The sequence below is a fragment of the Schistocerca nitens genome, chromosome 2 (genome assembly GCF_023898315.1).
Source record: "Schistocerca nitens isolate TAMUIC-IGC-003100 chromosome 2, iqSchNite1.1, whole genome shotgun sequence".
NCBI classification, from domain to species: Eukaryota; Metazoa; Arthropoda; class Insecta; order Orthoptera; family Acrididae; genus Schistocerca; species Schistocerca nitens.
The window spans coordinates 478,757,725-478,772,053 of NC_064615.1; the positions used below are offsets into that span (position 1 = coordinate 478,757,725).

Genomic DNA, 14,329 nt, shown 5'->3' on the forward strand with positions numbered 1-14,329 from the left:
TGCCTCACAAGATCTGAGTGCAACCTGCTTATCAACAGCACTTGGCTGACCAGATGGTCACCCATCCAAGTGCTAGTTCTGCCCGCCAGCACTTAACTACGGTGAGCTGATGGGAACTGGTGCTACCACTGCGGCATGATCATTGGAGAATACTATGAACAAATGGAAGGAATCACAATAGGCAGCCCACTCTCACCTGTGGTTGTGAATTTGTATATGGAGCACTTCATGGAAGAAGCCCTGACATAATCCAAAAGGAAACCTAATTGATTTTTCCTTTATGTAGATAGCACAGTCATCTCCTGTCCCATGGAAGGGACAAACTCGTTGACTTCTTTGTACATCTGAATTCCATACATCTCAACCTCAGATTCATTACAGAAACTGAAGCAGAAGAAAGACTGCTATTCCTGAATTCCATGTTCAAAAGAAGAGCTCATGACATCCTGGGCCATTGTGTGTCTCAGAAGAAAAGACATATTGACCTGTATTTGCATGCAGACACTGACACCACCCTGTGCAGAGGAATGGGGTACTGAAAATGCTTGCACACAGAGCCTGCACTATCCCAGATGTAAAGAGACTGCCCAGGATCTGGAACACTTCAGATCTGTGTTCCGAAAAAATGGTTCCTCAGAATAGCAGATTATACATGCTCTCTGCCCCACCATAGTACAATGTATGGAGATTCAAGGAGTCACAGAGAAAGATGTAGCCAGTGCCTTTATATTGTACACCAGTGCTCTGTCAGGAAAAATCAGAAACATACAGAAAAAACAGAGTATAAACTTTATGTTGCCCACCCAAGAAAACACGGGCATTATTTCTGGGTGTCAAAGATGTTCTCCATTTGCGGTAGGCCAGGTTATATCATAATCTAAGTAGATGTGGCAAGACAAGTATTGAACAAATAGCATGCGGCATCAAAGATTGATGCCAAGAAAACCAATGACATAGGTACTCAATTAATGTATCCCACCAAGTTGGCAGTGGCAGACCACAGTTTATCTGAGAATCACGCAGTGGAATATAAACATACCAAGGTTTTGGTATAGACTTCAAAATAATGTGGCACTGCCATTAGAAACACTATTGAAATCTGCACCAAGGACAATCTAATCAGCTGGGACTCTGGCTGTAGCAAACACAATGATCTGGCAGCCAGAATGAATGGAATGCAACCACGGACTCCATCACCATCACCTCCGCAGCTGCCGATGCACTCCCCTGGGCACAGACTGCACAGCGAATGGCTCACAGGGGGAGAGGATATAAGTTGGTCACACACCCCTTGGAGCTCATTTCATCAGTGCACCTGATGATGGTGACATGTTTAATTGCTGAAATATTGTGCCTGTTGGATACCATGAACCAGTATTTCATGCATGGACTGTTTGATCACACTCTAAGGTGGTTTATATCCCAACCACAATTTTACCTTCATGCCCCAGAGCAATATACTGTCAACCATCCAACCTACACAATATCCAAGTTAATCCCTATGACACTCCTGCTCCCAGCACTGCATACCATGGATAACTCAGGTACAGGAGATACTCACCAGTTATTCAGTATGAGATAATTTTCTGGGGAAATTCTAGAAACATCACAAGACCATTAATTCTTAAGAAGTATATTGTTACAAACATGTATGCTGTCCATAAAAATGAGTTATGTCATCATTACATAAACAGTTAGAAATACTAACCAATCCTTCATTGCACATTTTTGAAATTTTGATTTTTGTTTACAATAACCAATATAAACTGAAATACCACTTTAAGCACAGCTATGTTACTCATCACAAGGAGAACTTCAAACTTTCCTCACATCACTTAAAGCTTTATCCTCAGACACCTCTGTACATGGGGCTAAAATATATAACAAACTACAAGGTAGAAACAAATTAAACATGGACCTTGACTCTCTGAAAAGACTACTTCATAATATTTTAGCAGTAAAAGTTACTATTCCATTGAGAATTCATGGAACAATAGAAAGATGTAGACTGTTTATCTGTAGCTATTAATGTATAACAAATATTATATAGAAGCGCATGCATAACTGTTCATCTGTAACACGTAACTTTGTCAAAACAGTGTAAAAAGATATTATATTCTTTTCAAACTTGGCATGTCTCCTGTACAGCAGATCTAATGATCTGTACACTGTATGTAATGAGACTAATGAATCACATTTTCTCTACCTCCTACTACAAGTTTATAAACCAGACCTCACCCACTGCAAAAAAGCATTGAGCCTACTGTTTACTGACAGATGTTTGTGAATTTGAAACTGCATTCAGTTTTCTGTTCTTTCTTTTTGGAATAAATACAATCAAAGTAGGATGATGACTTTTGGGAATGGTTTGACACACTTATAGTAATAACCAATCTTTTTTTAAACATGCCTATTAAAGATCCAACACTGAAGTGCTTATTTCTATTTTGCATTACAAAATCAGAGACTATGAATGTCATCGGATGTTAAGATATTGATTTTTCTAAGTGACTTTTTTTGATTTATGTATGGAATTTATATTTACAAAATACATCATGGGATAGAGTAAAGAGTGAGTTCTACATTTGAATGGATGTCATCATACTTGAGTTATTTCTAAATCTTAGCTACTTCTAAATGCTTTTTTCATCTACTTTATGGTGGTAAAAATACAATTTGTAAAAATTGGTTTGATTTTTACAGTCTTTTCAAAATCAAATTTTACTCTTCCCAAACCTGTACTACAGGAAATTATCAGCAAGTTTTGATTTATTATTGTTGACTTAAACTCAGTTATAGTAGAGTAGCTCATGTTGGCAGCACTTAGTTTTCATCTGGAAATATACTTAATTCACATGTTATTTTTTTGAAACTTTATAATATAAAATATAAACAGAGAGCCAATTTCATAACATGCATATTATGTGTTACAGAGAAAAACTTTAGAATTTTTTAATTTTTTAGGGGCTCTGGATCATGAGAATTTGGTTCTGATCATGTTGTGCTTTTGATGCAAGGCTTTCTGGACTAATGTTCTAGAGGAAAGAAATACTGAATGTCTGCATTTCCTATAAACAACAATTTATGATCACAATAGAGGTGCAGTCATCCTACAGGGCCATGAAATATCATTCCTTGTTTGGCTAAAGCATGTATCTGCTTGTCTGTTATGCTAATATTGTATTTTTACAAGGGTAAGGCAATAGTTGTTCTTGTTCTCTCATGTAATTATACTCATTTAATTTACAGCCTAATATTGGAAGTTCAGTATTATATTGAATTATACAGAAGTTGTTAACATTTATTATAATTGTAAATGACTATACTGGCACACTTTCATTGTTGTGGTGTGACTGTTGAAAGCAGCCCAATAGTATTTTGTCTGTATATTTTTTCTTGAAGAATTACGGGCATGAATGGAACAAAGACATTTCCAGTTATGTGACTGTGAAAATTTAGTTGGCAGACTTCACACAGAGAAGGGCACCATTGTTATATTTTGTGAGCTCTAACTTTACAACTGTGAACAATTTTCAAGCTTTTTTAATTTTCTTTCCATTTGACCAGTTAGCTCTTTGCCTGTAGCTAATTACTTTGCACACTCTCTTTCTGTGTATTATTAAATGACATCATGAATAATTGTATAATTTAAGTGATTCATGTTTGTCACTGTTTTCTGTATACAACCCTTAACTGAATTAGATCCATGCAATAACATGAGTTTAGTGTGTTGCTAAGCTGTTACTATAGAGTGTTTTTATGCTGATGCATTCCTAACAACTATAATAAAACAAAAGATTGGCTACTTTAGTACTTAATAAAACAAATTTTACAACAGGGGCATTCTTTGGTATCTGGTTATAGAGGAAACATTCTCACTACAGTTCATTAAACACTGTAATTTCAGATTTCCATGTAACAAAATACTTCTCAAATATCATATACAGCTTATATTTTAGGACTAGACTGGTCATTAAGTTTTATAATGCTTTCAAAAGAAATATCCCCACACATGATCTTGTTCTGTTTATTCCCTCAAGATAAATGAATAAGAAATGGGACAAGAATAATTACCAAAAAAAAAAATTGAAGTCAATTTTAAGTAATTAAAAATGCATTTTTGTAGATGTCTTTAACCTTTTTTCCCACAAAAAGTCATTAGTTCTGGGATATTGTTGTAAACTTTTGTCTAGAGTCTAGAGTAATGGTTTCATCCAATATCATTCAGTGTAAAGATAGATATTGTCATATTACAATCAACATATTTTATTTTATACTACAGGTTTTTAGTATCTGCATTAACCTTATCAAAAAATAATTAAAGTAAAGTTAATTAATGCTAAAAACAGGCAGGCTCATCATGAGACAGTAGAGACAAGCACAATAAAAAAAGTCAGAAGCTGTATGAGTTCATACGTTTTATGTCTCACTGTGACACAGATTTTCTATTTCCTTAATTTAGCACCCTCTAAAGGTTAAATTCGGTTGCTTTTCTCAGATTTCCCCATTTCTCATTGAGAAAGTGCCATTCCTGGAATAGTTTTGTTTCACTTATCTCATCTTATTCAGTAACATTTTATACTGAGACTAGTCATTCTTGGACCAGCGGGCTACATATTTCATTAAGAGCACTTTTTCACATGAGTTACATATTATTAATGATAGATATTCTTTGTAGCAAATCATGTTTCCAAACACCAGATACATACATCACAGAAATTTAGCTCTACTGATTTTGTTCACACTTGGAAGTAACACACATCAAACATATTTAACAACCAGAGATATACATATGATACAGTACAAAAATACCCTCCTTTAGCAAGGTGAAGCCCATGAAGAGCATAATATAGAATTGTTATTCTTTCAATTACTTATTATGTTACTGTTCTTAACCTCATCGTAATATGTTGCATTGTATGTAGTATTAGCATTGTGTGAAAAAATAAGTATTTAAGAATATCTGTTTTTACATATGTATTATGCATGTAATAAATTTTATGAAATCTACACTCAGTATCAATACTAAACAAGTTCGTCACTGTGACAATATTCCGTTTTCTTGTGTATGAATTTATATTTTTGATAGTGTATATTGTTATACTATGGATATTTTATATCGAGTAAAAGTTTTCTGTGAATGTTTTATACTGATTATGTACTTCATATAAATAAAGAAGGAAGTAATTTTCTGGATAGTGGTTTTATATTTTTGCCAATGAGATTACCACATTGAGGGGACACATGCACACTGGACTTTTCAAAATGGCAAGATGTTACATTTACATACTTATTTTGTGTATCATTTTTTTCCATCCTAGTTTCTTTTGAATTTTAGATAACTGAAACAAATGTCTATAAACACCGCAGTGACTCTGTGACTACTTGGATATCTGAGTTCAAATAAATATTAATAATAGTCACAGTTGTACCTCAAGTAAAACAACAGTTTTTCTCTGAAATTGTTTTCATACATAATGATTCTTCTCTGCATCTATTTTTACCATATAGTTGATACTCTGAACAGCTGTCTCATATTGTCATACATTGTATGTAGTTGTGTGCAAAATGCATGACATTGTAAAATGATGTGACAGTGAGTCCTATAGTGGAACAATTCATTGTTATATAGGTCTGTTGTACTAACTGCAGATAGCCTGAACAGTAATACAATATCTCATCTGATTAATAATCAAGACAGTATTAATCTTTTCTGTGTTTATGGCATGTGTTTTACAATTTAAGACAGTCTGCAAACTATAATTATAGCTGTTCATTTCCACCACAGCATCCTACTAACACACTGTTCCCAGGTACATTAACACAATTTTTAATAGTACATTAATAGAGAAGACAAAAATGAAAGCGTCACATTAATATGTAACAAGATAAAAATATATTACAGTAATGTCCAAAATTTCCCAATAATTTGACATCTAAGGGCTTTATTCCTAAATATTTATTACAACTACAACACTCAGTTCACAGAATTTATGAACTGTCATGTACCAGTCAGTTATATATAACTAGTTTGCAGCAGTTTATATAAAGTATCTGTCCTTTTATATGTAAACTAAAAAGCTTTCTTTTTCATTTGAACATTACTGTCCTTTCATATCAAGTGTGCATGTCATTATGTTTTCTCATGATCATTTTTTCAGCTATACTTAGCCCTTATGTGACCATTACAAAAAAAGAAACATTTCACAAAGTAGTTAAACTAACAAAATGCCCTTAAAAACCAGATTCATTTCAAATGGGAAAAGAATCAAAAGCAGTTTTGTCTATTATAAGAAGTGAAGTAGACATTGCAATGGTGAGAAAATGCCTCTCTAAACTAGAGATAAATGTTGGTGCTGTTATGGATCCCAGTGTCAATTGTGAAACCTTCAATGACTTCTTCAGAAACTGTAATAACATTGATAACTACTCACCACAGAGTAAAATTCCTAGTATGACGGAGAGAAATTGCACAGGTTTAAGTTTTTCCATGTTTCAAACTGCAATGTTGTGACAAATAACGTCCCAAAAAAATTTAAAATCACTGGACTGAGATGAGGTTCCCAGTAGAACAATAAAAACAGTCTGTTGTAGTATTACACATCCATTATCCCTCGTAATCAACCAGTCTTTTGATAAGGGTGTTTGCAGATTGGCTGGAATATGCTTAAGATCAACCTGTTCATAGAAAATGCAAACAATATGAAATGGGAAACTATAAGCCTACTCATTGTTACAGAGATATTAAGAAAGAAAAATGCATTTCATCCCACAGTAGTATGTGATGCAATCAGTATGGTTTCACAAAAGGTTGCAGCACATCTCAGGCAAGAAATAAAGTGGTCACATAAGTTAGTAGACGTCTTGATAATGGGAGTCTTATATAATATCACTGATTTAACTGTAAAAAATCTATGTGTTGTGCATATTTTGTTTTAATTGTTATGTATACTATAATTTTTGGGGGTCTGAGAAAGCTAGTCTACATAAAGCTTTTAGATTACACAAAAAGGTCATCTGGGCCAAGATGGGAACTAAAGAGAAACAACACTGCAAACCTTTATTTGAAAAGCTAGATCTAATGTCTACTCCAGGCATGAACAGTAAAACTTCTGAATAACAGACATCTATTGCTTTTAAGAAGTGTCCACAATTCAAACACAGATAAAAATATAATAACTACACAATGCAGTACATACAAAGTACTGTAGATAGAAAAGTATTATACCACTGTAAACTGTAAAAGTAAAGTAATGGAAATTTAAGTACAGTACTACATTAACAAATCCCCATGCACCAGTAAAAAACAGTATTAAATTTTCTTTCATTCTGCAAGTTTCATTTGAAATAATCATGTATTTTTTTCCAAGTCATTTATACTTGTCTTGTCAATATGTGTTTCAGCTTCTAATGTTAATCTGCTGAGTCCCTCTTCAATATGTGTTTCAGCTTCTAATGTTAATCTGCTGAGTCCCTCTTCATTACTTTTTACTTAAAAGTAGTGTTTCACTTTTCTTACCTTGCAACTGCCTGCTTACTTGAATGTTAAGCAAGTCCAGTTCGGTTATGCCATCTCCATCTTCATCCTGTTGTCTATTCATGATGCCCTTCTTGCTGAAGCTCTTGTTTGACTTCAATTATGCTAGTTGATGCACTTTCTGTGAACAGTGCATCACTGATATTGAGATATCCCTCAGATCCACTAAATTTCTCTACTAAAGTCTGAAGTTCATGCTCACATTCCTTGAAGCCATTTTCTTCGGCACCATCATCGATTGCTGAAGCACAGTTATTAAAAAATGAACCCTGCCTTCTTGAAACAGTTACTGATTGCTGGATTTTACTTGTTTTAAAGTTAAAGAAATCCACAGAATTGCATCCAGTACACGAGAGATTTTCTGAGTTTGTATCCAGATTCAACATTGCCCATTCAAGACTAAATATGTGTCAACATTTTTTGCCTGTAAAACAATTGGACATTTTGAATAATCCCCTCGTCCAGTGGCTGGCAATGTGAAGCTGAATCTGGTGGCAAAAAGACTATTTTCAAATTTTTTAGTGTAGCATCAAAATGGGAAATAGCATTATCCATTAACAAAATCATTTCCTCCTTTGTCTTTCCATTCTGCTATGAAATGCCAGCAACCATTCAATCATTATTGCCCTCATCATCCAAGATCATTTATTAGCACACTGTTCCATGTTACTTTACCCAAGTCAGTAGCCTTATTACATGTAGGCTTTGCAGCCTTAATCATAATTAAAAGCTTTTGAAATTCACCTTTCATATTAACACATAGTAGGACACACAGTAGGACATTGAGTCATTCTTTTCAAATTTTGCCTCCTGAACAGTTTTCACATTTCAAGACCATTGTTTCACTGGAAAGACTTCTGAAGAAAGTTAAAATGTTTCATTCTTCATAGCCCTCAAAATTTTCTGTTACACTTTTTCGCCAGTTTGACATAAGGTTTTTTGTCTGCTGCACTGGACTTACCACTCACCGTTAGAAAAGAGATGTTGTATCTACTCCTCAGTTTGTCAAACCAACCTTACAGATGATTTAAAATCATTAAGTCCTATCTCCTTGGTCACTGCAAGTACTTTCTCATGTATCACAGATCAACTAATTAGCAAGTTATTACTGCGAGCATAGCGAACCATCGAAAATTCAAACTGTCAACTTTTAAGCCTGATGTGTTGGTAAAAGCATGTTTATTGGTAGAGTTGTGATTTACAGTCCACGATTTCAGAATGTCCTTGTTGTTTCTTAAAATTTCACTGATCTGTGGTTTTCAACAGTAGACATGATGGCCATATCTCTGGCACTAAGCTTTTTCTTTTCATAAACAGTGACGATATCAGCCTATCCATTCAGATTAACCATTTCCATTTTTGAGAGATCTTATCATTACATATGTAAGCTCTCTTGCTTGAAGACAGCTTGCTCTTTAACTTACATAATGTTGAAATACATGGTAACGACTGTTGCCATTTAATTTACAACCATCCTTTTCTATAACGATGTCCAGTCTTAGGACATCTTAATTGTTGTTTGGGGGAAGCAGTGGTTGGCAAGCACTATTGAGAATGTCTGCTTTTCAGAAGAATTTAACCATAAGCGATAGTGATATTTTGCAGTGGAATTTTAAAATGTCTGCTATTGAAAGGAGCCCGCAATTTGGAGGTCTCCATTAAGGAAAGTTATATATATGAAACTCTAATTTCACAAGAGAAACTCACAACTTTTTGAGGGAATTTGCTCCTTGCATCAATATGAGAGTAGAGCAATTTACACGTACCAAGCCACAAACTAAAAATATATGATAAAATTCCTCATTACGAGGACATGAAATTTTATACATAAAATGTGGAAGTGGAAGAGTGACTCAAATGTAAAAGTGCTGAAGAAGCCTAGAAATAGCTGATAAGTAAATGCTGTTATACTGTAGGAAGATTTCTTTGATGATAACCATGTAAAATAGCACATGGGTGAATAAATGATACCATGTGTATTATAATATTAGATTAATTTTATTAATATGTATACAGGGTGATTATAACTAAAGTTAAACTTTCAGACTGCTGTAGAAATAACACGACTGGTCAGAATAACGCAAATTGCAATGGCGTATTATTGGAGAAGTGGGGAAACGTATGACAGAAGAAACATAAATAGTTACAAGATTTACGAATAGATGGCGCTGTAAGCATCATAGTTTAATAGTGGTCAGCTACAGATCACGGATAAATCATACAACAATGCCTAAGATGTATAATTGATGTTAAACAAACTGTATTACTCAGTGTGCATGGGTGTACAGGTGTGATATTAAGCCGATCCACCTTGGCAAGGTCATATCACATCAGATGGGAAAAGTCATTTTTTAATTGTTCTGAGGCCAAAAACCATCAAAAGCACCAATCACATCAGTTTTTAACTGTCCTGACGCCAAAAACTGCATAAAAAGCATCAATCACATTGGCTTTTAATTGTCCTGAGGCCAAAAACTGCATAAAAAAGCATCAATCAAAATCAAATTGGATTACTAATTTCCATGTGACTGGTCAAAACATGTTCAATATGCTGTCCACAGTTTTCTGCAAAAGTTGAAATCGAGAAACAGCATGTTCCACAACTGATTGAAGTGTTTCTGGGATCACATTCAGAATGTGCTGCACAATGCGTGCCTTAAATGCAGCTAAGTTTGCAATTGGAACACTGACCACAACATCTTTCAGATAGCCCCACAGTCAGAAGTCACATGGGTGTTTGGGATGGCCGGGCTGTAGGGAAAAGGTGGCTGATAATTCTAGCATTTCCAAAATGGTGCTTCAGTAACTGCTTAACTGGATTTGCAATGTGTGGAGGTGTGCCATCTTGTCTAAAAATGTTCCCATCCACACACCCATGTTGTTGGAGAGCTGGAATGACAGGGTTATGCAAAAGACACTCATAGCGCTTACCAGTGACGGTTCAGGTAACAGGACCAGAAGCGCCTGTCTCTTCGAAAAAATATGACCCTATGAAAACTGATGACTTTTCCAGGATGAGGTGGTACTGGTTTATTTGCTTGTTGATTTTCCGTTGCCCATTTTTGACAATTCTGTGTATTGACATATCCTATCAGATGGAAGTGGGCTTCATCTGTCCATAAAATCTTCCATGGCCAATCATTGTCCACTTCCATGCGAACAAGAAATTCTAAAGCAAAGATCTCTCTTGCTGGCATGTCAACAGAAAGCAACTCATGCACATGAGTAATTTTGAATGGATAGCAAAGAAGGACGTTTCATAAGATTTTATGCACCATGTTCACAGGTATGTCCAATTTCAGGCAATTCTCAGTGCACTACACATTTGCACACCACCACTCATCTTCTCCTGCATTGCTGTGGCCACTGCTTTCACTTATGATGAATCAATTTGTTTCCTCCCTCTACCAGGTTGCACACCAAAAGAACCCATCTTCCCCAATTTCCAAATAATTTTCTCCAGACCCATGGCAGTCATTGGATCAATATCTTTTCTCAAACCCTTCAGTGTCCAGAACTTCTGCAGAGCAACTTGTGTACAGTCATCATTCTTGTAATATAGATTTACAAGCACAGCATGATCCTTCAATGAGACAGTCATGGTGAACATCGCAGACGTGAAAGGCGGAAAAGCACTGTACCTGGCATATTTATACCAATTTCATTGGGTTGTGTGCATGACAGGTGTTTTCATTTACATATTCTGACACATACAGTGTCATCTTTTGATCAATTTTCACACTATTTTTTTTCTCCTGTGATGTTTTCCCCCTTCTCTGATAATATTCCATTCCAATTTGATGTCATTCTCATCAGTGTTGTTATTTATACGGCAGTTTGAAAGTTTAATTATAATCACTCTGTATATTCTTAGAATTGACAGGTCATCAGTTTCACAATCTTTGATTTCATGAAGCATGCTATGTGCCAACAAGGATTTGATTTGATTTGAGTAAGCAGGTATCTCTCTTCACACACAATTATCATCTGTGGATATCTGTTTTATTGTTTTTACTGTGTAAGCATGTAGCCATGATGTATGAAGTCGAAGCAGTTGTTGAGAAGGGAGTCAGACAGTGTTGTAGCCTATCCCCGATGTTATTCAACATGTATACTGAAAAATCTGTAAAGGAAACCAAAGAAAAATTCGGAGTTGGAATTTAAGTCCAGTGAAAAGAAATAAAAACTTTGAGGTTTGCCGATAATATTATGATTCTGACAGAGACAGCAAAGGACTTGGAAGAGCAGTGAACAGAATGGACAGTGTCTTGAAGAGAAGATATAAGATGAACATTAACAAAAGTAAAACAAAGATAATGGAATGTAGTCAAATTAAATCAGGTGATGCTAAGGGAATTAGGTTAAGTAACAGGACTCTGAAAGTAGTAGATTAGTTTTGCTATTTGGACAGCAAAACAACTCATGATGGCCAAAGTGGAGAGGATATAAAATGTAGATTGGCAATGGCAAGAAAAGCATTTCTGAAGAGGAGAAATTTGTTAACATCAAATAGAGATTTAGGTGTTAGGAAGTCTTTTCAGGAGGTATTTGTCTGGAGTGTAGCCATGTATGGAAGTGAAACGTGGACAAGAAACAGTTTAGACAAAAACAGATTTCAAAATGTGGTGCTACAGAAGAATGCTGAAGATTAGATGGGTCGATCACATACCTAATGAGGAGGTGCTGAATAGCATTGGTGGTGGCGCAACCTGACCAGAAAAAGGAATGGATTGATAGGACACATTCTGAGACATCAAGGAATCACCAGTTTAGTATTGGAGGGAAGTGTGGGTGGTAAAACTCATAGAGGGAGGCTGAGAGAAGAGTACAGTAAACATATCCAGAAAGATGTAGGTTCAGTAGTTATTCGGAGATGAAGGGGCTCGCACTAGATAGAGTAGCATGGAGAGCTGCATCAAACCAGTCCTCAGAGTGGAGACCACAGCAAAGCAACAACAACACCATTTAGTTCATATTTTATCAGTTTTTCAGATGTTTTAAGTTATCTAGTTTGTATGTCTGCTAGAATTTCCATAAAACAACTTTGACATCTCTATTGAAATGATGCTGACCAAGTCAGTTTATGGAATACATAAAGGGAGTCATCTCAGCATACTGACAAATCATGGCGGCGAATGTGCTTCTTCACCTGACCACCTGTTGTGGAGATCTGCTTATGTTTCAGCATTGTGGCTTGGTGGTGCCTTGAAAGCCAAGGAGCAAAAACACTGCTGATAATGTCATTGCCAAAAAACCATTGATAAATTGTTATTCATTTATGTGCTGTCCTATAAGGTAAAAGGAGTACATGAATATGTGTTGTAATTTGTTATGAGCTACGAAGTAGAGCAATCTCTTCACCCATCATTGTAATTGGAGTTGTTTATAAAAAACGTGTTTAAAATAAAGAAGATTTACAGCAAAGCTGTTTATCATTTAGTAACTGTAGCTTGAATGGATTAGAGCTCTCTTTCTGGACCCACCCCACTGCAGAAGGTAAATAAATCACACGTTATGGTCTAGTGGTGCTGCCTAGCTGTTCCACAAAAGTAATCAACTTCAGGAACAGTGATTGCAAGTTATTTATAAGGCAAAGCTTTCACACACACACATTTGGATGACAGATTGTACATGAAATGCAACTCAACAACACCAGTCACACAGCAACATGTAAACATCAAAGCTTTTTCTTAACCATATATAACTTTCCCAGTGCTTCTGGAGAATTGTACAGAACCTTGAACTCATGTAAGTCCTGTAACCATACTTAATTTGAAATGGTATTACTACAGAAGCTATGACAGTGCATCTTATGCACACATAAATCCAGTGTAAGGGGGTTGAGCTTACATTGAATACATCACTTCCTGTTACTATAAAATATTGCATAATTAGCTCATGGGATAAAAGAAGTTAACTTGCAATGAAAAATGAAAAGTCCATCATGTATCATAAGGTAAGGGGAGCTTAGGTTCAGAACAAAAAGATGAAGTCTTACAAATAAAATTAGTATGTATTATCTTACCTGACAATTTTATGTTGGCAGTTAATAGAAAATGTACAAGAATCAATAAATATAGTCTAATTTCATGGGTCACTGGGTCTTAAACATGAGAAGGATCTGACCACAAGGTAAACACAATATAAAATGATAAGACTAACTGCTTACTGGTTATGTATGAAAAGAAAATTTCCACCCCAGCTACAGAGCTTCAGAGAGGGCACTAGTCAAGTGCTGTAAGAAGGGAAGTGCAGTACCTCGATAATAATGGCTGGGAGGATGAGATATTGAACTGGTACTGCTGGAAGGGTTCAGTGAATGACCTTTCTTCAGCAAAAGGAAAAATGAAAGATAGCCTCAGGGATACAGAAAGAGGGTAAGAAGATAAAAGGGGGAAGGGACATATAAATGAGTAGAAAGTGCCCCTTTAACCCTTCAATTTAAATTAACAATGATGATCATCAGTATGAATGATTGTCCACTCCATGAAATATGAAATATAGAATCACGACACTGCACTGGGTGCATAAAATGTGACCAACACACCGTTGTAAGGCCATTACTATTTTGTGGGCAAATATATGGGAGTGTGGTGGAAAAGCATTGCAAGAGCTGTGGCAGCTGGTTAGTGTGTGGTGTTGGTCTTGTAATTATTGTAACAGGGCTGTTTATCCACTGTGAAATGGGGGTTCTGCAAAACCTGGCAACACAGCGGTGATATATGAATCTTGCTGTATAGGCAATGGGATTTCTCCACCAGTGAGCTTCACGTTGTTGTCAAGAATGTGACT

General features: G+C 35.6%; 1 protein-coding gene across 1 annotated transcript in view; it reads left to right on the forward strand.

Moving 5' to 3' along the window:
- The window catches only part of LOC126236394 (arrestin domain-containing protein 17-like), a 180,266-nt gene extending 175,093 nt beyond the window's left edge, over positions 1–5,173 (forward strand). Inside the window, exon 8 of the mRNA XM_049945678.1 lies at positions 2,965–5,173. Coding sequence (XP_049801635.1) covers positions 2,965–2,980 — 16 coding nt within the window. The 3' untranslated portion in view covers positions 2,981–5,173. The remainder of the gene's footprint in view (positions 1–2,964) is intronic.
- The last annotated feature ends 9,156 nt before the right edge of the window (positions 5,174–14,329 follow it).